The 27,231-nt window shown below is 39.3% G+C and overlaps 1 protein-coding gene across 1 annotated transcript in view; it reads left to right on the forward strand.

The window, feature by feature from the left end:
* The window catches only part of B3GAT2 (beta-1,3-glucuronyltransferase 2), a 95,069-nt gene that overhangs the window by 50,518 nt on the left and 17,320 nt on the right, over positions 1–27,231 (forward strand). Inside the window, exon 2 of the mRNA XM_007529039.3 lies at positions 11,373–11,517. Coding sequence (XP_007529101.1) covers positions 11,373–11,517 — 145 coding nt within the window. The remainder of the gene's footprint in view (positions 1–11,372; positions 11,518–27,231) is intronic.

A 27,231-nucleotide genomic window follows, 5' to 3' on the forward strand; every position in this document is an offset into this window, starting at 1 on the left:
ACTGTTGTTGATCCATGTTGAGGGCAAGGTCCTATGGGGGCCCACAAAGGGGTCTATTATTTTGTTCCTGATAGAGATGACTGGTAACAATGGACAGAGGGATTTATTTGAGTTCTAGGCCCATCATGTCTGTTTGGGAATCTCAGGACTCCCCGAATAGGGCCCCAGCGGATGGGATGTCCTGATAGTGACTAAAGAGTCATCATTAAAGTATGCCAGTCTCTTGCCCTTAATCAACTTTTGCAGTCCTTGCTTTGATAAGGTTAGCTTTGGAGTGAGTGAGAGAACTGTAATAGGAAGTAGGTGATGAGGGTATCTAAGTCTAATTAGATACTATTTCCTTAGGAAATTTATACTGACTCACTGCAGACTATTATGTACTTTTGCTTTCAGGTATACATTTTGCCCTAGTTGATGTGAACATATGCTCTATTTCACGGGACCTGGTCTATATCTAGGTTTTGGGACTTTGTTAGGAAGTGAAACTCATGGAATGGAATTAGAGAATACTATGAAAGGAAGGGTCTCACCGGAGATATGAGGGTGAAGGGTTGACATTCCATGCCTGACGTCTCTGGACAGTCTGAAGTGAAGCATGCTGAGGTGGTACTCATTGCATTGATTAGGCTGGGATCAGCAGATGCAATATCATTTGGTATGAACTGAGAGAAGCATGCAGGAAAGTAAGCCCCACCCTAGAGGTTCCAGCACTGGGGGAAATATAGGCTCTATAGAGGAAGTGGAAGGTTCCTGCTACCTGCTCTCTTAGGGTTAAGAAGGTAATGAATAGTTATTGTTATAATCACATTATTTGGTAATTGAGTTAACTTTGAAAAGTCCCTTTGCTAGGATTTGATGTATCATACACAACATTACCATAATTTATGTCCTTTGATGTTATTTGTATATAGCCACCAGTTGCTTCTGTTCTCCCTGGTCTAGGCTTGTGAGTTAACATATCAAAGACTCACTCTATGTATTAAAAAGACTCAGTCTGTGCTTTAAAAAGTTTGAGACATTCAATCAATTTTTCCCCTCATATTAATTAGTGGTTCATATGACTACAAATTAATAGTAGTTTACATAAACACCATTCCCACCACCAAAAGACTGTGTATCCCATCCCACCCAACCCACTCCCGCCGTCCCAGAAGCCGAACAAGCACCCTCACACTCACCCTCACCCTCACCTTCACCCCAGTGTTTTTACTTTGGTACCCTACTCCAGATTTAGTCAATTACTATATTGCCTAGTAACTTCCAGTAGTTTTCTGCTGGATTCTTTATGTTTCTCTATGTATAGTATCATATCATCTGCAAATAGTGAGAGTTTCACTTCTTCCCTTCCAATCTGTATTCCTTTGATTTCTTTCTCTTTCCTGATTGCTATGGCAAGAACTTTCAATACTATGTTGAAGAGTAATGGTGATAATGGACATGCCTGTCTAGTCCCCAGTCTGAGGGGGAATGCTTTCAGCTTCTGTCCATTGAGTATTATGTTGGCTATAGGTTTGCTATATATGGACTCCACTATCTTGAAAAATTTCTCATCTATTTCCATTTTTTGTAGTGTTTTGAGCATGAATGGGTGTTGGATTTTGTCAAAGGCTTTCTCTGCATCTATTGAGATAATCATGTGGTTTTTGGTTTTGCTTTTTATTGATGTGGTGAATGACATTGATTCACTTACGTTGAACCAGCCTTGCATTCCTGGGATAAATCTCACTTGCTCGTGATGAACAATCTTTTTGTTAGACTGCTCTATCTGGTTGGCCAGGATCTTATTTAATACTTTGGCATCTGTGTTCATCAGAGATATTGGTCTGTAGTTTTCCTTTTTTGTTGTGTCCCTATCTGCTTTTGGTATCAGAGTGATGTTGGCTTCATAGAAGGTGGAAGGGAGTGTTCCTTTTTCTTCGATCTTGTGGAAGAGCTTTAGAAGTGTTAAGTATTAGCTGTTTACTGAAGGTTTTGTAGAATTCGTTTGTGAAACCATCTGGTCCTGGAATTTTTTTTAAAGATTTTTTTTTTATTACTTAAGAAAGGATTAATTAACAAAACCATAGGGTAGGAGGGGTACAATTCCACACAATTCCCACCACCCAATCTCCATTTCCCACTCCCTCCCCTGATATTATTTGGTATGGATTGGGAGAGGCATACGGGAAAGTGGGCCCTATCCAAGGGTTCCAGGACTGGGGGAAGTAGGGACTCTATAGTGGAGATGTGAGGTTCCTGCTGTCTTAGGGTTCAAAAAGACAATCGATAGTTAATGTTATCATCACATTATTTGGTAATTGGGTTAACTTTGAAAAGTCCTTTTGTTAGGGTTTGCTGTACAGTACCCAGTATCTTGTATATAGCTGTGCTGTTGGTTGCTTCTGATCTACTTGGTCTAGGCTTTATAGAGAGTCTGCATATCAATTACACAGCCTATATATTAAAAAGATTCAGTTTGTGTTTTGAAAAACTTTGAGACATACAATTAATTTTCCCGCCTCATTTAATTAACTAGTGATTTATATGACTACATTTACTAGGAGTGTACATAAACACTATTCCCACCACCAAAAGACTGTGACCCATCCCTCCCACCCACTCCCACCACCCACTGGCCCAGGAAGCTGTATGTCTACTCCTCACCACAGGATTTTTACTTTGGTGCCCTACTTAGAATTTGGTTAGGTCCTGCTTTTAGTTTCCCTTTCAGGTCTTCTTAGTCAACTTCTGTTGATGAGTGGGATCATCCCATACTCATCTTTATCTTTCTGACTTAGTTCACTTAACATAATTCCTTCTAGCTCTGTCCAAGATGGGTCAGAGAAGGTGGGTTCATTGTTCTTGATAGCTGCATAGTATTCCATTGTGTATATATACCACAGCTTTCTCAGCCACTCATCTGTTGTTGGGCACCTGGGTTGCTTCCAGGTTTTAGCTATTATGAATTGTGCTGCTATGAACATAGGAGTACACACCTCTTTTTGACTGGGTGTTATGGAGTCCTTGGTGTATAACCCCAGGAGAGGAATTACTGGATCATATGGATGGTCCTGGAATTTTGTTGTTGGGAAGATTCTTAATAACTGTTTCAATTTCTTTGTCTGTGATTGGTGCATTTAGTTTTTGTCGTTCTTCTTGGTTCAACTTTGAAAGGGCATATGTTTCTAGGAATTCTTCCATTTCTTCCAGATTCTCTAGCTTGGTGGCGTATAGTTCTTCATAGAAGTCTCGTATGATTTTCTAGATTTCTGTGGTGTCAGTTGTGATATCTCCTCTACCATTTACAATTATATTTATTTGAGTCTTCTCCCCTTTTTTAGTGAGTCTGGCTAGGAGTCTGTCAATCTTGTTTAATTTTTCAAAGAACCAACATTTGGCTTCATTGATCTTTTGTATGGTTCTCTGTTTTTGATGTTGTTTATTTCTGCTCTAATTTTAGTGATTTCCATCCTTCTGGTTGCTTTAGGGTCCCTTTGTTCCTCTTGCACTAAGTCCTTAGGGCATTCTGAAGGTCATTTATTTGGGCTTTTTCTTGTTCTCTAATATGTGATTGTATGGCTATGAGTGTCCCTCTCGGTACTGCTTTAGCTGTGTCCCAAATATTTTTATAGCTTTTGTCTTCATTTTCATTGGTTTCAGAAGCATTTGAATTTCTTTTTTTTAATGTTTTTTTAATATTTATTTTATTTATTTATTCCCTTTTGTTGCCCTTGTTGTTTTATTGTTGTAGTTATTATTGTTGTTGTCATTGTTGGATAGGACAGAGAGAAATGGAGAGAGGAGGGGAAGACGGAGAGGAGGAGAGAAAGATAGACACCTGCAGACCTGCTTCACCACCTGTGAAGCAACTCCCCTGCAGGTGGGGAGCCGGGGTTCGAACCGGGATCCTTATGCCGGTCCTTGTGCTTTGCGCCACCTGCGCTTAACCCGCTGCGCTACAGCCCGACTCCCTGAATTTCTTTATTGAGTGTCTCTCTGACCCAGAAGTTCTTAAGCAGCATATTGTTGAGTTTCCAAATTCTGTGACTTTTAACAATTTTCTGTTTGTTGTTGAATGACAGCTTTCTGAAAATGTCCAGGAGGTCTAGTCTGTCCATTTCTTCATTTAATTCTCTTGTTTATTTCTGATTCTCTGCTTTATTGATCTGTCTGAGTGTGAGTGTGGGGTGTTGAAGTCCCCACTATTATTGTATTACTACTGATGTATTTTTGTAGTTTTTCAGTAGGTGTTTGATCTATTTAGATTGTCCCTCATTTGGTGCATAGATGTTAATAATTGTTGAATCTTCTTGATTGATTGATCCTCTAATCATTATCTAATGGCCTTGCGTATCTTTTATTACTTTATTTAATTTAAAGTCTATGGTGTCAGAGATGAGGATGACTGTTCCTGCCTTTTTTGTGGTCTGTTAGCCTGTAGGATAGTTTTCCATCCTTTCACTTTAAGTCTGTGTTTGTCTTGTTGGGTCAGGTGGGATTCTTGCAAGCAGCATATGGTTGGGTTGTGTTTTCTGAGCCATCCTCCCACTCTGTGCCTTTTAATGGGTGAATTTATTCTATTGACATTTATTGATATTATGGATTTAATGTGTTGTAGTGCCATTATTCAACAATAATAATAATTTTTTGTTTGTTCTGATATATTGCAAGTATTATAGTGATGTTTTTGTTTATAAGAGGTCTTTTATTTCAGGGTAGGCTTGGTGATGGTTGCCTTCCTTAACTGTTGTCTGTCTGAGAAGGTTTTGATCCCTCCCTCTAGCTTGAATGAAAGTCTAGCAAGATATATTATCCTTGGTTGAAATGCTTTTTCATTCAGGGCTCAATAGATATCTTGCCATTCTGTTCTGACTTTTAGAGTTTGAGTGGAGAAGTCTGCTGATAGTCTTATTGCAAGTCTTTTCCCCTGTATGTGATTTTTTGTTTTTTCTCTTGCAGCCTTTAGGATCCTTTCTTTATCCTTACTTCTTTTCATTGTAACTATGATGTGTCTTGTTGTCCTCAGGTCTGGGTTGATTCTGTTTGGGACTGTCTTGGCCTCTTGAATCTTAACATCCTTTCTGTTGTTTTGGTCTGGGAAGGTTTCTTCTATTATTTCCTCTAGAATGTTTACTTCCCCTTCCTCTCTTTCTTCCTCTGATAGGCCAATTATATGAATGTTACTACTTTTGCTCATCCCCTATGTCTCTGTTGTTGTTTTCAGTGTCTCTCAATCTCTTTTTGAGCTCTTTTACCTCTTTCTTTGTTTTATCTAGTTCGTCCTCTGTCTGGATAATTCTGTTTTCTGCTTCTGTTAATCTGCTTTCCCTTCCCTCAGCTTCTTTCTTCAGTTCTGTTATAGTATTAGCTTGTTCTGCTTATTGGCCTTTTAGCTAAGCTGTTTCAGCTTTCAGTTCTCTACCTCGAGGTATCTTGTATTTTCCTTGAGGGTCTCATCGGTTGTTTCCCTAATTCTGATAGCCCTTTCCTCCATAGTTGTCTTCATTTCTGTGACTATTAGGTTTATTATTGCTTGCATGCTTTTCTTATCTCTGGTTACTTCTGATTGATTTGGAGTTCTAGGCTCCTGTCCTGATTCATTGTGGTAGCAATTTTGTTTGCTCTTGATTTAATCATTTTTTTATTGATGTGGTTTTTAATTTTCTGTTCTATCCTTCTTTAGTTGTTGTGTTTTGAGTACAAGCCACACTATACTAAAAACCTTTATGACAAATGCAGTCACCAACCTCAGAAGTTACAATAGTAACTGAAGCAAGGATTGATGCAGTTCAGCCAATACCAGTTAGCCAAACAACACCTCCAGTCCAAGAAAAAATAGCAACCAAACAAAAGAGAAAGTAAGAGAACGGAAAAAAGGGAAAGCAAGAATAGACAGTTATGCAAATCTACTGTCCACTGTAAATTATAGGGCTAGCAAGAGGAGTAAGGGAAGTAGAGAAGACACACACACACTCCACTCTGAGTCAGATTTCTTTCCCAAAATAATTCACAAGTGAGTATCAGTGAATTCAGAAAACAAAAAGGAGGAAGGATGAAAAAGAATAATAAAAAAAAAGATCAGTGAAAGAAAAGTTGTTTTTTTTTCATTAGCTAGGAGGAGGGAAAATGGGAGAGTGGAGGGAAGAGGTAGAGAGAAACAAGTCAAACACCCAGTCACCCTATCCAGTTAATTATAGCCCGAGAGCTGCTGCTTCTTGCAGCTCACAGCAGCTGTTGCTCCAAAGTTGCCATCTTGGCTCCGCCCCATAGGAATACCAAAAATATCAGATTTTTATATACAGTGTAGTAGAAGAAACAGGCTTGGCTCCCAATCATCACAACTTCATTTCTTCATAATATTTTCACTGCCCTTTCCTTTGTGTCTTTAGTTCATTGGCTCCTGCTAGATTGATATTCTTTTGTTTGTTTGTTTTGCTACAGAAATTGCTAGCTTAAAAATATGTATACACATCATGTTAACATTCTTTATTGAGTTTCTCCTCCTTGAGGTTGCCTGTAGCATTTTAAATTTCAGAAGATCAGAACAGTATTTATTTCCCTTTGGAAAAAATAAATCAAGATTTCACCTAGCTGTATGTCTTCAAGGAAGCACAAGATATTTGTTTAACTTCTTCTGTTTTACTCAATAGCATTTTGATGATCACCTACATGGGATCATCTGAAGTGCTCCAACCCCTAGAGGTGGCTGCTAGTCATTTCCCAAAAAGGGACCAAAAGGATGTAGCCTCGAGCTTCAGGGGGTAAAAAATGGCAGAGAAACCAGAAATGGTTGTTAATAAGGTCAACAGAAGTGGTAGTGCACAGTAGTTACCTGCTTTTCTCCTTTTCAGGATAAGGCAAAGATAAACAAGCACCACCTGCCCTTGAATCTATTAAATACTGTTTAGCCTGAGGGAATGCATCAGTGTGTTAGATGCAGCTTTTGTATATTTTGCATCCACTAGGACTGTGAAATGACTGAAGATTTTGACTGGTTTACTTGTTAATGCAGATCTTGTATGTTTAATTGTGGTTTGTAGCAAGAGAAATAAATGACAGAGTGACTTGGGTCTTGATTTAGTAGAGTGCCTTTCAAGTCAAACCTATTTTGTATTATATAAGTCTTATAAATATGTGGTTGCTTTCTCATTATCTCAGTATCCAGTGTTTTAGATTGAAGCTTACACCTGATACAAGTTAAACTATGACTTTAGATACCTATAGTCATACCTATTATGTAAGTGCTACTTTGTGCCAAGAAAATTAACAAAGCTTTTAAATAGTGAGAATATTCTAGTTCTGAGAGTGCTTTTGCTTTTAATAGTAGCAGCCATTGTTACATTTTTCTCCTTTCATGAAAGATTGTGGCTGCCAAGGAATCCTTAAAGAGCAGAGATTGAGTGAAAAGGACACAGAACAAAGGATAGATCCCCAGGGTGAAATGAAGAAGTCCTGTAAATAGCTGTGCTATTTTCTTTTGAAATGTCTGACACACACTTTATAGTACAGTGATCATGTACTTAGAGGCTGTGCTTCTAGTTCTGTGATGATGCATTGCACATTGAATCTCAGAGCAATGCATACTTAGTATGGACATCTGAGTATTTCTGAAGTTTTAAAATAATTAAATCATAAATCTTTAAAATTTAACATAGAAATATAATCCTGACACACTACCTGCATTAAAATAGTTCAGTTTCACCTTTAACACCAGGTCCTATGGGAAAAAATAGAATGTGAATAAATGTTAAGTCTTGAGCTGCTTAGAAATGTTTAGTGTGGAGGCTTGGTGGTAGCGCAGCAGGTTAAGTGCATATGGCGTAAGCGCAAGGATACTGGTTGGAGCCCCCAGCTCCCCACCTGCAGGGGATAGCTTAGCAAGTGGTGAAGCAGGTCTACAGGTGTCTACCTTTCTCTCCTCTTCTCTGTCTTCCCCTCCTCTCTCCATTTTTTTCTGTCCTATCCAACAACAACAGTTATGACAACAGTAACTACTACAACACGTGTAACAAAAGAGCAACAAAATGGGAAAAATAGCTTCCAGGAGAGTGGATTCATAGTACAGGCACCCAGCCCCAGTTATAACCCTGGAGGCAAAAAAAAAAGAGAAAGAAATGTTTAGTGTGTTAAGTAAAGTTTACATTTTCAAGCATGAACCTACGTCAGAAGTGCAGTGTTTCACTTCTATGATTCACCTTATTATCTAGAACACAAGATGATTCTGTAGTTAAGTGGAAAGTCTCCCACAAAACATGCTTGACATTTTTAATTGTTCCTTTACTAATAGACCCACAGTTAAAGTTTATTCTCCTTTCCACTTTGAAAAATATTTCTGCCAAAAGAGCTCACTTCAGAAGGAACCTACTTTGCCATACATATAACCTGGTTTCAACCTGGCCCCTCATCACTGGGGGAAGCTTCAGTATTGTGGTATCTTTCCTTTGCTGCATTTTTTTTCAATGCTTGCCTGAATTTTTGGTTCCTGCTGTATAGGGTACAATCTTTTTACTATTTTTTGTTTCATGTATGTTTATATACACCATTTTTGATGCTTTTTAAACTTTTATTTATTTTGATTGATTTTTTTTTTGCCACTTGTGTTATCTTCTTATGTGATATCTTCACTGTTTCCAGTGGGCTTTTTCTTTCTTTCTTTCACGTTTGATAAAGACAAAGAGAAAATGAGAAGTACCTCTTGCTCTACTACTCCTAAACCTTTCCCTTAATCCCTCATAAATGCGGACCTTGACCACAGATCTTTGAACACTGAAACTTGAACCAGATGTATCAGCTTTATATATATATACATGTATATGTATATATATATCCACTTTGATAATTTAAAAGTAACAAGTATTAGATTTAACTTGGTTTTGTGATATATTTGGAGTATATGTGATAGATAAAAATAGAAATAACTTCTATAGTGTGTAAGGGAAGAGGAGTCTCAAGCTGGAATGAATTAAGACAAGGTTGTGTTTTAATGAAATTTTATATATTTTCTGATTTTTTTTTCACTTATAAGAAGACCTATGACATAAAGGCATTGTAATTTCTGATTCAATAATTATATCACTAGAGCCTTATTGAGATAAATTAAATTTGAAATGCGCAAACAGCTATATCAAGTTTGTGGTTTAGATGTCTCAGTGTTTCTAAGTAGTTGCTTCTCCAGATTCTTGTATGTGCTCAGTGTAATCCCAATAAAACATTTTCTGAAACTGAGTCATATATGTAGATGTAAAGGAAGTAGAGTAATGAAAACAACTCTGACTTTAATTTGAATTATATATAAAAATATTTCCTAAGTACCTTTTCTTTGTTTTATGAAAAATTCCTTGATTGATAATTATTATTTTAACTGCAGGTTACTGATCATGATCCAGTTTGGTAGCAAATAAAAGGTAAAGCAGTGATGTTGAAATCATAGTTGCATGCAGCCACACAGATTATGCCCATAGTCACACCCATCTTACTGGGTGAATGGAACTGAAATCCGACTGTATTTTAATGATCAAATCACAGGCCCCAGCACTTATGTGTCTGCTGGAGAGAGAGCACTTTTTCCTAGTTTTCACAAAGGTACTGTGAGAGCTGACTGTAACCTTTTTCCACTCATGTCCTAGAGAAAGGTGGTGGTGGTGATTTTCAACCAAAGGCAATAAACTTCTTTTGTTAGTGTGTCTTTTCCCTTAGGGAAGTCCAGAAAATACAGTTTATTAAAGTATATATTTATTTATTTATTTATTTATTATTTATTTATTTATTATCAGAGAGAGATACAGAAGGGAAAAGATAGAGACAGTGAGAGAAAGAAGACAAAACACTGCTCACTTCTGGCTTCTGGTGGTGCTGGGAATCGAACCTGGGACCAGGGCATCTCAGGCATAAGATAGTCTTTTTGAAAAAAATAAATAAATAAAATAAATTGAGAGAGAATGATGAGATAGAGGAGAGAAAGATAGACACCTGCAGACCTGCTTCAAGTCTGCTTTCTGAAGCAGACCCATTGCAAATGGGGAGTGGAAGTTCAAACCCAGGTTTTTGAGCTTGGTAATATGTTAGCTTAGCTGGGTGTCCATCCCCCTGGCCCTGGTTAACTATTATTTCTACAATTATCTGTCTATATTTGTATATATTTGGCCATTTTTTCCCTATGGCCCCATCTCTTCCATTCATTTTTTTCTCTGTAAATATTCCTTGTTGGTTTATATTTATAGTAATGTAGTCCTAGAAAAAATTCTCCTAGATCTATGTAGATTTATTGCCACTATTAAAATTTAACTTTAAAAAAAGTCTTTTTGAATAACTAATTATGCTGTCTTCCTAGCCCCAGAAAAGAACTTTTCATGGAGAGCTGACTTTAACCAGAACTCCACTAACTACACATATGCAATGTGTAATGGAAGAGGATAGAGATAGTCCAATTACTTGTGTGAGACATCTTCCTTTCTGGTTTTGTCCACTTGTCCCAGAAAGGCAGATGAATTGAGGGAATATTTTCTTTCTGTTACTCTGAAGAAGGGTTGATGTCTATTCTGTATCTGGATCCCAGTATTAATGCCCCTCCCCCACCCCATCCCCCACAGACATAATTTCTGTGTATCTTTAGCAATAAATTCAGAAAAAGGCAACTCCTGGGAGTCGGGCAGTAGCACAGCGGGTTAAGCGCACGTGGCGCAAAGCTCAAGGACAAGCGTAAGGATCCTGGTTTGAGCCCCCGGCTCCCCACCTGCAGGGGGGTCGCTTCACTGGTGGTGAAGCAGGTCTGCAGGTGTCTATCTTTCTCACCGCTCTCTGTCTTCCCCTCCTCTCTCCACTTCTTTCTGTCCTATCCAACTACAATGACATCAATAACAACTATAATAACTACAACAATAAAAAAAGGGGCAACAAAAGGGAAAATAAATAAATATTTTAAAAGAAAAATTAAAAAAAAAAAGAAAAAGGCAACTCCTGTTGCTCCTACTCTAGGTGACATGTTTGCTGTTGTGTGATAGTTTCCTGAAGGAAAACTAAATCTTCTCCAGAAGATAAAAACATTTTTCAAAATAATCAATTTTGAAATAAATGGAAAATTTTAATAGTCACAACTTCGCTCCAAATAAGTGATGTTGCAACATTGACACCGATTTAACTTCTCTTAAGCCTGAAGTCACCAGCTGAGTTTATGATGGAGAACACAGCCTAATGGCTCTGAGCAGTCTAGCAACAATGAGTCAAGTAGCTATCTATCAACAGAAGGCTTCTGTTTGGAAACTTTAGAACTTGAAAGTCTATCCTCCTCCTCTCATTTCTTTTGTATGACTCACATTACTTTCCTCCCTTCAGTTATATTCCCTAAAAAAAAATTTTTTTTAAATCAGCCTCATCTCCTTTCCCTTTTTTTACAGATGCGAACTACACGCAAAGTCTCTGTCTGGCCAGTGGGCCTTGTCGGTGGGCGACGCTATGAACGTCCATTGGTGAAAAATGGCAGAGTTGTTGGTTGGTACACTGGCTGGAGAGCAGACAGGCCTTTTGCCATTGACATGGCAGGTGAGTGTATATGTTGACATTTACAGTTGTCTCATGCTTTTAGCACTACTTCCATTTCTAAGAGTGACAAGAATTTTACACTATGTGTGCTTAACAAGTGTGCTACCACCCAGCCCCCTTGACAAGAATTGTTAAAAGCTTTGAAAGACCTCTTTAAAAACCCTAAATTATATAATATATTCAGCAGGTGAATTATTTAAATTAAAAACAAGCTCTTTAAGTTTATTCAAATAGAAATTACTTTGAGGGGATATTTAATAATGCTCATTCCCTTCTATTTTGTCATCTGTCTATACAGTCATCCCTTCGTATAATAAAAGTTTATGTGCCAGGTGTTGGTAGGAGTACTGGGCAGCAATTCAGTGGGATGAACTGGCCCTGGCCCCTGCCTCACAAGGTTCTGTTGCCATTACCTTTTAATATCTCTTTTAAGTTGCCCAGTTGGTTGGGCCAGGGAGTTGTCTGTGTGGTAGAGTACCTGCCTCAGATGCATGAGGCCTTGGGTATGAGCCTCAACACCACATAAGAGAAAAACAAAGATGGCATTAGTCATGAATAGTGGAGCAGTATTTGAGTCCTCTTGCTCTTGTTCTTTCCCTTTTCCTCTGCCCACCCCCAGACCCGTCTCACTCCTCCATAAAATAATAAACTAATAAACTGGGCTGTGGAGGTAACTTAGCAGTAGAGTACATGTGTAGACCTTGAATTTGATGTCTACTACAACATTGAAAACTATCTGACTTATCAATTACAGTATATATCCCATGCTTGCTGATAAATTCAATACCTTATGAAATTGACACATTAATAAATTCAGTGCTTACTGGCAATTTGGTCATTTTAGTGCTTATTGATGCATTTAGTGACTAAAATATAAAAATTAGATTACTGCTTAAGTATTAAACTCCAAGTAGAACATTCTTTTAAAGTTATTATTCTTTTCACCATCCAACTGAATTGAACTAGACCTGTAGATAGACCACAGATTCTAGAATGCTGCTTTTATCATAAATTGACTCATTTTAAACATAAACCAATGAGACTACATCAAATTGAAAAGCTTCAGCACAGAAAAAGAAACCACCACCCAAACAGAGAGACTCCTTACAGAATAAAAGATCTTTTCATGCCATACAGCAGACAAAAGGCTAATAACCAAAAGAGCTTACCAAACTAAAAAAAAAAAAAAATCCAAAAATGGGGAGAGAAAATGAACAGAATATTCACCAAAGAAGAAATCCAAAAGGCCAACAGACATATTAAAAAATGCCCTTTAAACCTTTGATTGTCAGAGAAATGCAAATAAAGACATCAATGAGATACCACTTCAACCCTGTGAGAATGTCATACATGAGAAAATATGGTAACAACAAATGCTGATAGGCTATGGGGATAAGGGAACCCTCTGGCACTGCTGGTGGGAATGTTAATTGGTCCTGCCCTTGTGGAGATCAGTCTGGAGAACTCTCAGAAGGCTAGAAATGGACTTACACTATGGCCTGGCAATTCCTCTCTGGGGGGGTATATCCTAAGAAACCAGATACATGCATCCAAATGTTGCTAAAACCTGGAAGTAACCCTGGCATCCAACAACAGATGAGTGGCTGAGAAAGTTGTGGTATATATACACAATGGCATACTACTCCGCTATTAAAAATGATGAATTCATGTTCTTCACCTCATCTTGGGTGGAACTTAAGGAATCAAGTTAAGTTAAGATAAGACAGAAAGAGAAGGGTAAACATGGGATGGTCTCATACGTGGGCAGAAGTTGAGAAATAAGAACAGAAAGAGGAAACACAAAGCAGAACTTGAACTGGGTTTGGTTCTTCTTTTAGCGTTTGCCCTTCTTCCGTAGCCAGTCAACAGCGTCAGGTTGAGCGTGATGTAAAGTTTCGAGACCTCCTTTGAATCTGGAGAGGTGGCAGTCATTGACTATGTGGGTCATAGTCTGTCTGGAGCCGCAGGGGCAGTTCGGGTCATCTCTGGCTCCCCAGCGATGGAACATAGCGGCGCACCGGCCATGGCCTGTTTGATAGCGATTGAGGAGGGCCCAATCATAACGTGCTAGGTCAAAGCCGGGTTGACGCTTGCAGGGGTCTGTGATGAGGTATTTGGTGTATTGCATCAAAGTAAAGAACTTAGAGTGACCCAGGGGGTCTTTCAGGTCCTGGTGCATGATGGTGAGGAAAACCTAGGCTGAGGGTGAGAATGTTTTTCAGAAAACTGAGAAATTTTACACATGCACCTATAATTATATTTACTGTAAATCATTAATTCCCCCCAATAAAAGATGGTTTTTAACTGATAAATGTTCTGTGGGCTGTATAAAATGAAGCACATGATAACTGTGGAAGAATGCAGTTTGAAACATGAGGCTTAGAGGAAAAGAAAATTCACTGACACTCATAACCTAGAAGATGAAAGCAGAAAAGCTTCAAAATTGATCTCATCCATCTTCAGCTCTGAATCAGCTCAGTCTGTCTATCAGCCAGCCTATGCTTGGCCAATCTTTTATGTGCATTTCCCAACTGCAATCAAGATCTCTCTGCTCAGAATTCTGATGGGATGAAGGCTCTGCTCTGAACTTGATTCATCACTTTCATTCTAAAAAATATTATAAATTTGAGGAAACAAAAATATACAGGACAGTAGAAGTCAAAGCTGTCAGGAGAAACTGTCACGGAGAGCAACATGACAAATGAAGACAAACTCCGATACTTTTACTCATCATTAAACTTATATTCCCTGAATGGTGGTTTGGGGAATTGTTATGACCTGTGATCACATGAAAAGTCTAGGTTTCCGGGTCGGGCGGTGGCACAGTGGGTTAAGCGCACGTGGCGCAAAGCACAAGGACCGGCATAAGGATCCCGGTTCCAGCCCCTGGCTCCCCACCGCAGGGGAGTCGCTTCACAGGCAACTTCACAGGCCGTGAAGCAGGTCTGCAGATGTCTGTTTTTCTCTCCCGCTCTCTGTCTTCCCCTCCTCCATTTCTCTCTGTCCTATCCAACAACGAACAACATCAACAATGGTAATAATAATAACCACAACAAGGCTACGGCAACAAGGGCAACAAAAGGGGGAAAAATGGCCTCCAGGAGTGGTGGATTCATGGTGCAGGCACCGAGCCCAGCAATAACCCTGGAGGAAAAAAAAAAAAAGAAAAGAAAAGAAAAGTCTAGGTCTCTTATCTTTTCCTATTTACTCTCATGCAGACCTTATCTGCCTCCTGAGCTCTTCATTCCTTTTCTAACCCCATCTTTACCTTGAGATCTTTAGTTCTTGCTACTACAGAGTTGAATTGGAATCTCATATAAGCCTTTTATCTAAAGGCATATGGAGAGCCATATTTGCAAGATCCCAAGGATTACTGAAGGAAACCTCTTTGCCGTCAAGTTTAAGTGCAGGACTAAAATATATGACTAGCCATAACTTAAGATCGGGTTTCTTGCTAATTATCTAAATTTGAGAAGAAAGTTTTGAAGGACATTAGACAAAGCCTTTAGCTTTTGAGGGATGTTTCATTTTGGGTAGGTTGGGGCAGTGGCATGAGTGATCAAATTTCTTTTTTTTTTTTTTTTTTGAAGTCTTCTTTCATTTCCTGGCTTCCTACCTTGAGAATATCAAGAGTTTAGGTATGATTCCAAGTGAGGATATTTTGACTGCTAAAACAGCCAGCATGTTTGGTTCTCCTCTTTCTTAGCACCTTGTTTCAGCATGAACTTCTCAGATTTTACACTTGGTCTCAGGATCTTTGTCCATTACCCTGAAGTGAAACTTCAGCTTATATAGCTCTTCCTAGATTATGCATTAACTGAAGGAACCAATGAACCCAGACATAGGATCCAAATAGGTATACCTAGTATTCAAGAAAGAAATAGGACTTTGGTGCTTAAGAATAGGCTCCTGATAAATTATCTGATGTACTTTCACTGACTGATTCTCTAGAAAATTTCCTCTTGTGGTATGACTGATGCTTGGATTTTTCTAATTATTTCAGTGCGTTTTCAAAGCAAATGGAAAAATCTGTTATAAAACATAAATGATTTGCTTGTTTTATACTAATTATCTTGTTTTGAAATAGGAATAAATGGTGGTGCACCTGGTTGAGCACACATGTTATAGTGTGCAAGTACACAGGTTCGAGCCCCTGGTCCCCACCTGCAGGGGGAAAGCTTCACAAGTGGTGACACAGGGCTGCAGGTGTCTCTCTGTCTCTCTCTTTCTCTCTGTCACCCCCTTCCCTCTCAATTTCTGACTGTCTCTGTCCAACAAATAAAGACTAAAAAAAAAAAAGAATAAAGTTTCTATGTAAAACACTTGCCACACTAAATTATTCACTTCACATAAGAACTTGATTTTCAAATTAGTTTTCAGTAATTATTGATATTTTTGGAAGTCAAGAGTAATTTGGATGATAATGACTGATTTTGAGGCAGTTTTTTTCTCATTTCAAAAAACTTGAAAATTCACAGCTTTTAGATTTTATGTAAGATTATGTGGGAATTAGGGTGGAGAAGTAGCAAAAAAAAAAAGTAGAGAAAAGGTGGTGGGAAAAGGTAAAGACCTTTGGACCTTCATGTCAGTGTGGAAGTCACATTTTCAAGTTACATCCATTCACACACATTCTTTGTGAAGATAACAGGTCTGGAAGGCCAGTCCAAGAAGTGCCGCTTTGAGAATGGTCTGTGATAGTTGTGGGAGAGGAATGCACTCAAATCTGGGTCTCTTTTGGATTTCTACAGACTGATTGAAAGCATGAAACTTTAAAGGTAGACGATAGCTCACTTTGTAGGATTTGCTCCCTTAGCACCACCTGGGAGTTACGCAGGTATTAAGGGAGTAGAGTGGTACTGTGGTGTCTCTCTGTCTTTTACCCTTCATATCTGGCTGTCTCTATCTCTGTCTGAAATAATGAGAGTGAAAAATCAGTCTGGGAGAACAGAAAGTGTGCATTCGAGAGGCTTGAGGAAGCATGAAATTCAAAGGTCAGATGGCTGCATACTTGGATAAGCTCATGTTGCAAAGCACAAGGAGCCAAGTTTAAAACCTTGGTCCCCACCTGCTAGTGGGGAGCTTCATGAATGGTGAAGCAATATTGCCAGTGTAACTCTTTCTATCCTCCCTTCCTCTAAAATTCACTGTGTTTCTATCCAATGAATAAATAAATAAAATATTAAAAAGAAGGGGCCAGGTGGTGGTGCACCTGGTTAAGCACACACATTACAGTGTACAAGGACCCAGGTTCAAGCCCCTGGTCCCCACTTTCAGGAGGAGAGCTTTATGAGTGGTGAAGCAGGGCTGCAGGTATCTCTCTTTCTCTTTCTCTTGTCTAACTCCTCCTCCCCTCTCAATCTCTGTTTATAATCCATAAATAAATAAATATTCAAGCACATTATTTTTAAAAGATAAGATAAAATATTTCAAAGAAAAAATGAAATTTTAAAAGCTGAAATGTATCATTTCCACAGCTGCTTTTAGGAACTGAGTCTATTTACACTAGGATCTATCCTAGTTGTATTTATTTTATTGTAGTATTTTATTTTAATGAGTGAGATACAGAGAGAAAGACACAGAGAGAAGCACCAGAGCACTAATCAGCTCTGGCCAGTGGTGGTGTTGGGGATTGAGCGTGGGAGTATGGACGCTTAGGCATAAGTCTTTTGCATAACCATTATGTTGTCTCTCCAGCCCTCCTTGTATTTCTGTCAAAGTCCTAGCCTAGCATATTTCTGGAAACTCATTTGAGAATCAGACATCACGGTCATAATGTTTCATGCTATTTGGGATTTTGACTTAGTCTCTGCCTTTATCTTATCACCCTGAATGAACTTTGTAGCTGCTGTTTTTTGCTCTCAGATGAGGAAACATCATCCTGAAATCTCTTGTATGTGCAATGTTAGCGACTGAAGTAAAGATTATTTTTGTTGTACTTGGGATAAAGAGAAAAACTTGCTAGTACTGAAATGTTCCACTGAGGGCCAGGTGGTGGCCCACCTGGTTAAGTGCATACACTGAAATGTTCCAGTACTGAAAAAAAGGTACTCACCTTTTTTCCTCTAAGGAAAGCCTCCGAGGCCGCTCTTCCCCTGGCAATGCAGCTTGCTTCTGCTCAGCTCTGCTCAGTCTGTGAGCCCAGAAATATTGCCACTAGTCTGTGAAATGGTCTTTCATTCTGTTTCTGTGGGCATCTGACTTTTGGCTAATTCTCACTGACTGAAAAGGAAGTATTCCATACAACATTTTTAGATCTCTTTTAAAGTCAGTGACAGGCTCACTTTGGACACTGTTAGGAAGGTGTCAGTAAAAACCATTACTTAAAAGAGCTGAGCTTTAGGTAATCTTCACCCTCTTTAGAAAGTATAGGTGTGTCCCCATTCAAACTTCAGTGCTTAATATTTATTTTGACTTCTCAATGTTTGTGTGTACCTTATTCTTAACTCTAGGTGGCGGCAGATCAGACACAGTGCTTCTTTAATGACAGTACCAACCAGTTGAGTGCCTGGCACATTAGGGACTTTCCTCTGATAAAAACTCAAATTTTAACAGAAATTGGGGGACCTGGAGATACTACGTGTGCAGTTTACCGGGTCTAAGCCCCAGGCCACACAGGAGAGCATCACACAGAGGAAAGCATCATGAGCAGTAGAGCAGTGTGATACTTGTCTTTCTCTTTCCCTTTCTGTCTCTCACCTTCCATTTAGAAAGAAGAAACATCCCACCATGTTTGGTGGAATTGTGCAGATTCGGAGCCTCAGCAAAGTCCTGAAGGCAAAAATAAATAAATAGATTGGATAGCCATCAGGTGAACTCCAGAACTAACCATTCAGAATTAGCATAGAACTCACAAGTTACAAGACATAGTCCCAACATAACTGTCTTTACAATAGACACATTTGGGGGCTCCCTGTACCACATTTACTATAGACACATTTGGGGGCTCCCTGTACAACCCACACTTCTGACTGACTATAAGCTTAATGTTTCCTACAACTTTCTTCAAGCTCAGCCATTTACTAGATTCATTCACAAAATTCAGGAACACTCAATAGTTTTGATTAGTTTTATTACTAAAGATGGAAATTGTGTTTAGCCAAATGAAGAGACATACAGAATATGATGTAGGAAGAAAAGCAGAACTAACTATTATGCCTTTCAGTATAGAATCAGGACATATTATTACCCTCTTAACACATTAATGTTCACAATACAAGAAGGTCCACTGAAACTTTGTGTTCAGAGTTTTATTTGAACTCCATCATATTTACATGACTGATTAAATCAGTGATTACTGGAGTGACCTCAATCTCTAGCTTCTCCTTGCAAAGGTCAGGTGTTCCAATATTTTTGCCTTTGAGTGATTTAGCTGTTGTTGGTTTGTTTTTGTTTTGTTTCTGAAAACTTGCCACCTCTTCCTCCAATCCTGAAATTATTCAGAAGTCTACTAGGAGCCACCTCACTAGCATAACAAAGATACTCTGATTACTTGGGAAATTTCTAGGGTTTTAGAAGCTCCTTGCCAAGAAACTGACGCAAAGACCAGACAGGTTTTTTTGGTGTTTTTTTTTTTTAATTATAGGCTCACTTAAGGTTAACTTTCATATCCTGAAATAAGAATATCTCTTACATTTTCATAATTCTAATGTCTCCATCTACAAAGGCAAAGGATACGTTTAGTGATACCTAGAAGTTCTTTTTAGGCTTTCAACTTTTTCATAACTGAGAAAAAATGAGATGCAATTATGAAGTGACAAAACATTATTGTGTGGCTCATAGAAAGGGAATAAAAGCACAGGCAGAGTGTTAAAATTCTGGCCTGGAATCCTGTGGAGATGGATGTGCTGAAACCCTGGAAATGGATGATTGCACACTAGGAGACTCAATAGTGACTCAGGACTGCATCCCAGGAGCCATCATTCAAAGTGTCAACAATGGAGGAACCAGGGAAGAGGGCAAGTGCCAAAAAGAGGACATTGGGGTAGACCAATGACAGCAGCTTCTGGAGAGGATAAATGGATGAATCATGAGTTTGGTTGTTGGATGTCTCACAGATGCAAGAGAGAAAAGTGATGGGTGAGGTAGTGTGAGTATGGAATGCTGTACATAAATGCTGTCATTGGGATGTGGTATCAATTAGGATTTTATGGGCCATTCTCTGCAAGAAGTGAATGTCTCAGAGGATAAAGGCCCTACATTAGAGAAGGAATATAAAGGAGGAGAATTAGATTTCCAGTAGAGCATACAGGAAGCCCAATCCATGAAATAATTGAGAAAATTAAAAAAAACAGTTGAAGGTTTTGTTTTGGTGGCATCATACTTATAAGACTGTTGTGGAAATGAGTGGCAGGGTGGGGGGATTAGAAGGCAGTGTGTGTCATGGATTGATGGGACTGATTTCTGAGGTCCCTTCTGATTCTTTTTTATTTTTACTTTAAAATGAATTTTATTTGTTTATTGATTTTTTATTTTTATTGTTATTTTATTATTTATTAGTTTTATTATATTGTATTATTGACTTATTATTGATTAATGATTGACAAGACCAAGTAGTCTATAGTTTAGGAGGAAATAAAATTCTTTGGCAAAAGTTTCCAGATACTGGATTCCTTATGGGTATAGGTCATTCTGGAGGGTAGTGGCATTTGGAAAAGCCTGAGATGAGAAGGAAGTCTATTCTCAAGCCTTCCTGGGTTTCTTACAGTCACTACTGCTGTCCTCATTCCCCCCTTTTCTGAAAAGCAGGAGGACTACAAACGGAATTTTTGGCAACCAGTTGGTCATAGCACCTCAAAGATGCACTGTGCTCTTGAGGTAATTGGTTCCTGCTTGGTTATAGAAAAGTTTACCCTCCTAACTCCCCTTTCTTTCCCCTTCCCCCCACCATATAGCCTTTCACCTCTACTTTGTCTTCAGGGTTACACAAGCTGGGAGTTTCTTCTGCAGTCCTGCCTTTCACCATAGGGTCTACACAGATGCTCAGACTTAGAACATTTATTCCATAGTTCAGCCCTACTCATCTTCCAGTTCTCAACTTAAAGGCTACTTTTTCAGTGAAAATGTCACTACCCTCCAGAATGTCCTATGCCCATAAGGAATCCAATATCTGGAAACTTTTGCCAAAGAATTAGATATCCTCCTAAAATATAGACTCTTATTTTCACACAGTTGGCATTCTGGTTATCAGAATGTCCTAAGGTTACCTAGATGAAGACCTCAGATATTAGTAATATTTCTAGCCATTGTTGTAGTGACTCCTGCATTTCTGCCCCAAAGCACTATCACAGTGGCTTAACCTCTTTAACTGTAAGTTAAGTCTCCACCCCACTCTACACTAGCCGTGATGCAGCCTCCCTGGGAGCAGAAACTACCTTGGCCCTGTCTCATTATGACCTTCAGTCCTAGTCTTGTGTGTACCACAGCCCCAGCCTCAAAGTGAGCTGAAGTACCGCCTTGTTGTAGAGCTTTTATCTCTGCTGCCAATTTACTTGGAAAGCATTTTGTCTTTATGGATCTATTGCTTTAGGAAGTCAGGCGGTAGCGCAAAGGGTTAAGCGTATGTGGCACAAAGTGCAAGGACTGGTTGTAAGGACCAGGCTCCCCACCTGCAGGGGAGTCGCTTTACAGGCGGTGAAGCAGGTCTGCAGGTGCCTCTCTGTCTCTCTTCCTCTCTATCTCCCCCTTCTCTCTCAATTTCTCTTTGTCTGTATCCAATAACAAATAAATAAAAATAAAATAAAAACACAATCTTTAGAAAAAAGAAACATAATTAAAAAAAAATTTTTTTTAAAGATCTATTGCTTTTATTAGCGGTGAGAGAACTTCACATGAAACAGAATTGCTCTGGTGCATGCAGTGTCGGTGATCAAACCAGGAGCCTCGGGCATGCAAGTCCCATACACTCTACCAGTTGACTTATTTCCCAGGCTGTGCAAACTTTATTATTTCAATAAAGAATTCATTATACACACTGACTATTAAATTTAAGTGGGTCAAGGAATAATAATATGTAGATTATTGAAAGTTTGTTTCCATGGGCTATATGCAAGGCTCCCTGGAACCAGCAATTGAAAAGGGCCTTCTTGTGATACTTGTTGATGCAGAATTTTGCCTGGGTTAATTTACTTGGCAAGACCCTTTTAGTAATAATGCAGTAATTAACTTCAGCCCAACCTGGATCAGAGGACCATCAAAGCCAAATGAGCAGGTGTTGATGTACTTTTACCTTACTTTATGAATATAATTACTGAAAAATGATAGAAATATCTTTCCTGCGGGTTGGGCAGTAGCGCAGCAGGTTAAGCGCATATGGCGCAAAGAGCAATAACCGGCATAAGGATCCCAGTTCAAGAACCCGGCTCCTCACCTGCAGGGGGGTCGCTTCACAACTGGTGAAGCAGGTTTGCAGGTGTCTGTCTTTCTCCCGCCCTCTCCATTTCTCTCTGTCCTATCCAATAACAACAACAATAATAACCATAACAACGATAAAACAAGGTCAACAGATGGGGAAAAAGTAGCCTTCAGGAGCAGTGGATTTGTGGTGCAGGCACCAAACCCCAGCAATAACCCTAGAGGCAAAAAAAAAAAGAAAGAAAGAAAGGAAAAAATTATCTTTCCTGTTACTTTGAAGTCACTTGTAGTGTATTTGTGATTTTTAAGTCTTTGAATGTATTGCATGAAATAGTGCAGATTATTAAATATTCTCTGTAGAATGGCTTGATACCTCAAATAATATTTTTTAGTGCAGGGTCCGGGGGCAAACCTAGGACTGTGTCCTTAAGTCAGCTCTGTGGATTGTCACTGAAGTACTATGTGGGTTCTCCAGGACAGGAATGCAGTGGCAAATTCTGATCCCTCACAGAAGCATAAGGAAATGGTAGAGTCTTGGAACAATAGAAACCTATTGCCTGTGTCTTATCAATAACCAGAATGAGGTAATTTCAGGAGATTTGGTAGGCATGCATCAATATGTTCAGATGTATCTATAAGCACCATGTTTGTCTTGGGGCAGTGCATCTATGTGATATTACTCCAAGTAATTATCTAGGCCGGTTGGTGATGAGACAACCGCGTTGAACCTGGACTTCATGGAGGTAGAGTGGGAGAGATTCAGTGAGCATTTTAAGATCTTTATGAGAAGTGACAATTTCAGGTTCCCATCCAACTACAATAGCAGCTCTATGTTTACATATTACAATTTTCCTCATATTTTCACTGAAAAAAAAGAACTCATTGAGGATTATGAACTTTGAAAATCAGGTCAGAGAACAACTCACCCAGTGGGGCATGTGCCTTAGCATGCAGGCAGCCTATATTCTGGTCTGACGATTCCAGGTTCCCATCCAACTACAATAGCAGCTCTGTGTTTACATATTACAGTTTTCCTCATATTTTCACTGAAAAAAAGAACTCACTGAGGATTATGAACTTTGAAAATCAGGTCAGAGAACAACTCACCCAGTAGGGCATGTGCCTTAGCATGCAAATAGCCTATATTCTGGTCCTGGCACCACATGAAAAGAACATAGCTTATGGAGGGGGTTTTCCAATCCTATAGGAGACAGGGAGAGGGAGAGTGTATGCCTATGCATCTTGCTGACAGTAAAAGAATAAAAATACCTGCCTGGGAGCAGTGAAATCACGTATTTGTTATACCCTGGTGCCACCCAAAAAGTAAAGAATAATTTTTTAAAAAGACAAATATTTTCCCTTGTATCTGTTGGTATGCTTCTAAATCCTGCTTACAAGACCTTCTGTTTTGATCATCACATTAGGTTCGCTTGTATTACTTGTGATGTATTCTATTTACATAACCACTGTTAACTAAGCACCCCCTGTCTCTGGGACTTGGTTTAGTCCTCACTGGTTCCAGCTTTTCCCTTCTCCCCGCCCCCTATCCTATGTCCTACTTCCTTGTTCCCGACTCTTCCGCCTCAGGAGAGAAGCAGAAAAGAATTGTGTTGTGATTAGAAGAGATTAGATTGTTGAACCACATTCCCGCTTGTCAATAAAGAGATAACTGCTTCCCACCTCAGCCATGAGTCCCTGGTCCTCTCTCTCTCCCGCCTGTGAAGCTAGCACAACAGTATCAGTGGAGTCTAGTTGACTAAATCACTGTATATTGTCTACTGAGCATCTGCCAGTCATCGGGCATTCCTAGGCAATCTTGTTTCATTATCTAGTCCTCACTCAACTCTGAAGGATGTACTTGCTCATGGTATTATCTTTATTTAACTACAAGGCCAAGCCAGATATTATGTTACTTAAACAAGGTTGCACAGCAGTTAAGTGGTAGAACCAGGATGTGAACCAAGATTAGTGGGCTAGTGTGTCTCTAGCAATGGCCTAACTCTTGGTTGAAATCCCACCACCCTCACTTATAGACCAACTTCTTGATTTCCTTATGCAGAACAGGAAAAGTAGATTTCCTTATGCAGAACAGGAAAAGTAGATTTCGATTTCCTTATGCAGAACAGGAAAAGTAGAATTGTTTAAAGAGTAAGACATTCCATCCAAAGCATTTGGTATATACTGGAGACACTCATAACTGTTAAGTCTCTTATCTAAGAAACAAGGTCAAACTGTATCTGGGCTCTAGAGCCTGAAAGATTTGTTCGGCACAGTTACTCAGTTACATGTGTGACTGATCATCACTGTTGTCAAATCCACAGAGGCAGATCTGGAGTAAGGGGATCACTGAACTCCAGACCTTATGAGTACAGTCACACAGTACTTCCTCAGGTGTAGAGTAGGGAATCAGGCTATTTGCCTTCTGTGTTATGGTAAAAAAATGAGAAGCAGTGCAGAGAGCAGCAAGATAGCTCACATGTTCAGTGTGCTTTCTTTCTTTCATTTTGCCTTTCTCTTTATTGGGGTTAGTGTTTAGCTGACAGTAAAATACAGTAGTTGATCATGTGTAACATTTCTAAGTTTTCCATATGACAATCTAACCCCCCCCCCCCGCCCTAGGTCCTATTCTGCTATCAGAACAGTGTGCTTTCTTTGCCACACACACAACCCAGGTTCAAGCACAACTCCCACCACAAATGAAGGAAGCTTTGGTGTTGTAGTATCTCTGTCTCTCTCCATCTGTCTAAAAACACTAGCATGGAGTAATGAATCCCTATCAAGAAAAAGATGAAAATAAGTACATATAAAAGTTTCTAATTCTCTATTTCAATCTTTTGTACATATGAATTTCAGATCACTCAAGAAGGTAATACATTACAAATCCCCCCCTCAACTCTTACCTTTGGTGGGGTGATCTTAACTAACTTCGTTTTTCTCCTGTATGGAGAACCTGTACTCATTATAATTTAATTATCATTTAATGAGTTAGCTTAGCATACAAGATGGCATGTGTCAATACGCACTTGGCTTCTGATTTAAGTAAAATACCCCAAAAAGAGAATGGTCAAAAGAGAAAATCCATGATCCACCCACCAAATAATTAACAACTTGTTGGGAAGCAATTATGTGGTAATTCCCATAATTTCTCAGTTAAAAAAAACAGTATTTGATTTTTCAAAAGAAAATATCATTTGGGATATTTGGGTTTGCATGGTATTGCTAAAGTATGTGTGTCAGCTTGCCTCTGCTATTGAGTGTGCATACTGTTCTTTTTTTTTATTTTTTATTTAAGAAAGGATTAATGAACAAAAACATAAGGTAGGAGGGTACAACTCCACACAATTCCCCCCACCCAATCTCCATAACCCACCCCCTCCCATGATAGCTTTCCCATTCTCTCGCCCTCTGGGAGCATGGACCCAGGGTCTTTGAGGGTTGTAGAAGGTAGAAGGTCTGACTTCTGTAATTGCTTCCCCGCTGAACATGGGCGTTGACTGGTGGGTCCATATTCCCAGTCTGCCTCTATTTTTCCCTAGTAAGGTGTGTCTCTGGGGAAGCTGAGCTGCAGGACACATTGGTGGGGTCTTCAATCCAGGGAAGCCTGGCCAGCATCCTGGTGGCATCTGGAACCTGGTGATTGAAAAGAGAGTTAACATACGAAGCCAAACAATTTGTTGAGCAATCATGGATCCCAAGCTTGGAATAGTGGAGAGGAAGTGTTAGGGAGGTACTCACTACAAACTCTAGTGTACTTCTGCTTTCAGGTATATATTTTGCAGTAGTTTATGGATACGTGTGAACATAAGCTCTCTCTCACAGAAAATGGTGTATATCTAGGTTATGGGACTTTGTTAGAAAGTGAACTACCTGAGATGAAATTAGAGTGTACTATAAAAGGAAAGGTCTCACCCGAGTAATGAAGCTGAAGGGTTGTCATTCCACACGTGAAGTCTCTGGACACAGTCTGAGGTGAAGCATGTTGAGGAGGCAATCGTTGCGTTGGTTAGGTTGTGATCGGCGGATGCAATATTATTTGGTTTGGATTGGGAGATGCATACGGGAAAGTGAGCTCTATCCAAGGGTTCCAGGACTGGGGGAAGTAGGGGCTCTATAGTGGAGATGTGAGGTTCCTACTGTCTTAGGGTTCAAAAAGACAATCGATAGTTAATGTTATCATCACATTATTTGTTAATTGGGTTAACTTTGAAAAGTCCTTTTGTTAGGGTTTGCTGTACAGTATCCAGTATCTTGTATATAGCTGTGCTATTGGATGCTTCTAATCTACTTGGTCTAGGATTTTGAGAGAGTCCGCATATCAAATACACAGCCTATATATTAAAAAGATTCAGTTTGTGTTTAGAGAAACTTTGAGATACAATTGATTTTCCCCCTCTCATATTAATTAACTACTGATTTATATGTCTATATTTTGCTGGGCGTGTACATAAACACCATTCCCACCACCAAAGGACTATGACCCATCCCTCCCGCCCACTCCTACCCCCCACTGGACCAGGAAGCTGCATGTCTCCCCCTCACCACTGGGTTTTTACTTTGGTGCCCTACTTACAATTTGATCAGGTCCTGCTTTTAGTTTCCCTTTCAGATCTTCTTAGTCAACTTCTGTTGATGAGTGGGATCATCCCATACTCATCTTTATCTTTCTGACTTAGTTCACTTAACATAATTCCTTCTACCTCTGTCCAAGATGGGTCAGAGAAGGTGGGTTCATTGTTCTTGATAGCTGCATAGTATTCCATTGTGTATATATACCACAGCTTTCTCAGCCACTCATCTGGTGTTGGGCACCTGGGTTGCTTCCAGGTTTTAGCTATTATGAATTGTGCTGCTATGGAGTCCTTGGGGTATAACCCCAGGAGAGGAATTACTGGATCATATGGAAGGTCCATGTCTAGCCTTCTGTGAGTTCTCCAGACTGCTCTCCGCAGAGGCTGTACCAATTTACATTCCCACCAGCAATGTAAAAGGGTTCCTCTGTCCCCACATCCTCTCCAGCATTTGTTGCTGCTGTCATTTTTGATGTATGCCATTCTTACAGGAGTGAGGTGGTATCTTAGTTTTGTCTTAATTTGCATTTCTCTGACGATCAGAGACCTAGAGCAGTTTTTCATATGTTTGTTAGCCTTTTGGATCTCCTCTGAAGTGAGTGTTTTGTTCATATCCTCTGCCCATTTTTGGATGGGGTCATTTGCTTTTTTGGTGCTAAGTTTGCTGAGCTCTTTATATATTTTGGTGATTAGTTTCTTGTCTGATGTATGGCATGTGAAGATCTTCTCCCATTCTGTGAGGGGTCTCTCTGTTTGTTTAATAGTTTCTTTGGATGTGCAGAAGCTTTTCAATTTG

Source organism: Erinaceus europaeus, chromosome 4 (assembly GCF_950295315.1).
Source record: "Erinaceus europaeus chromosome 4, mEriEur2.1, whole genome shotgun sequence".
NCBI classification, from domain to species: domain Eukaryota; kingdom Metazoa; phylum Chordata; class Mammalia; order Eulipotyphla; family Erinaceidae; genus Erinaceus; species Erinaceus europaeus.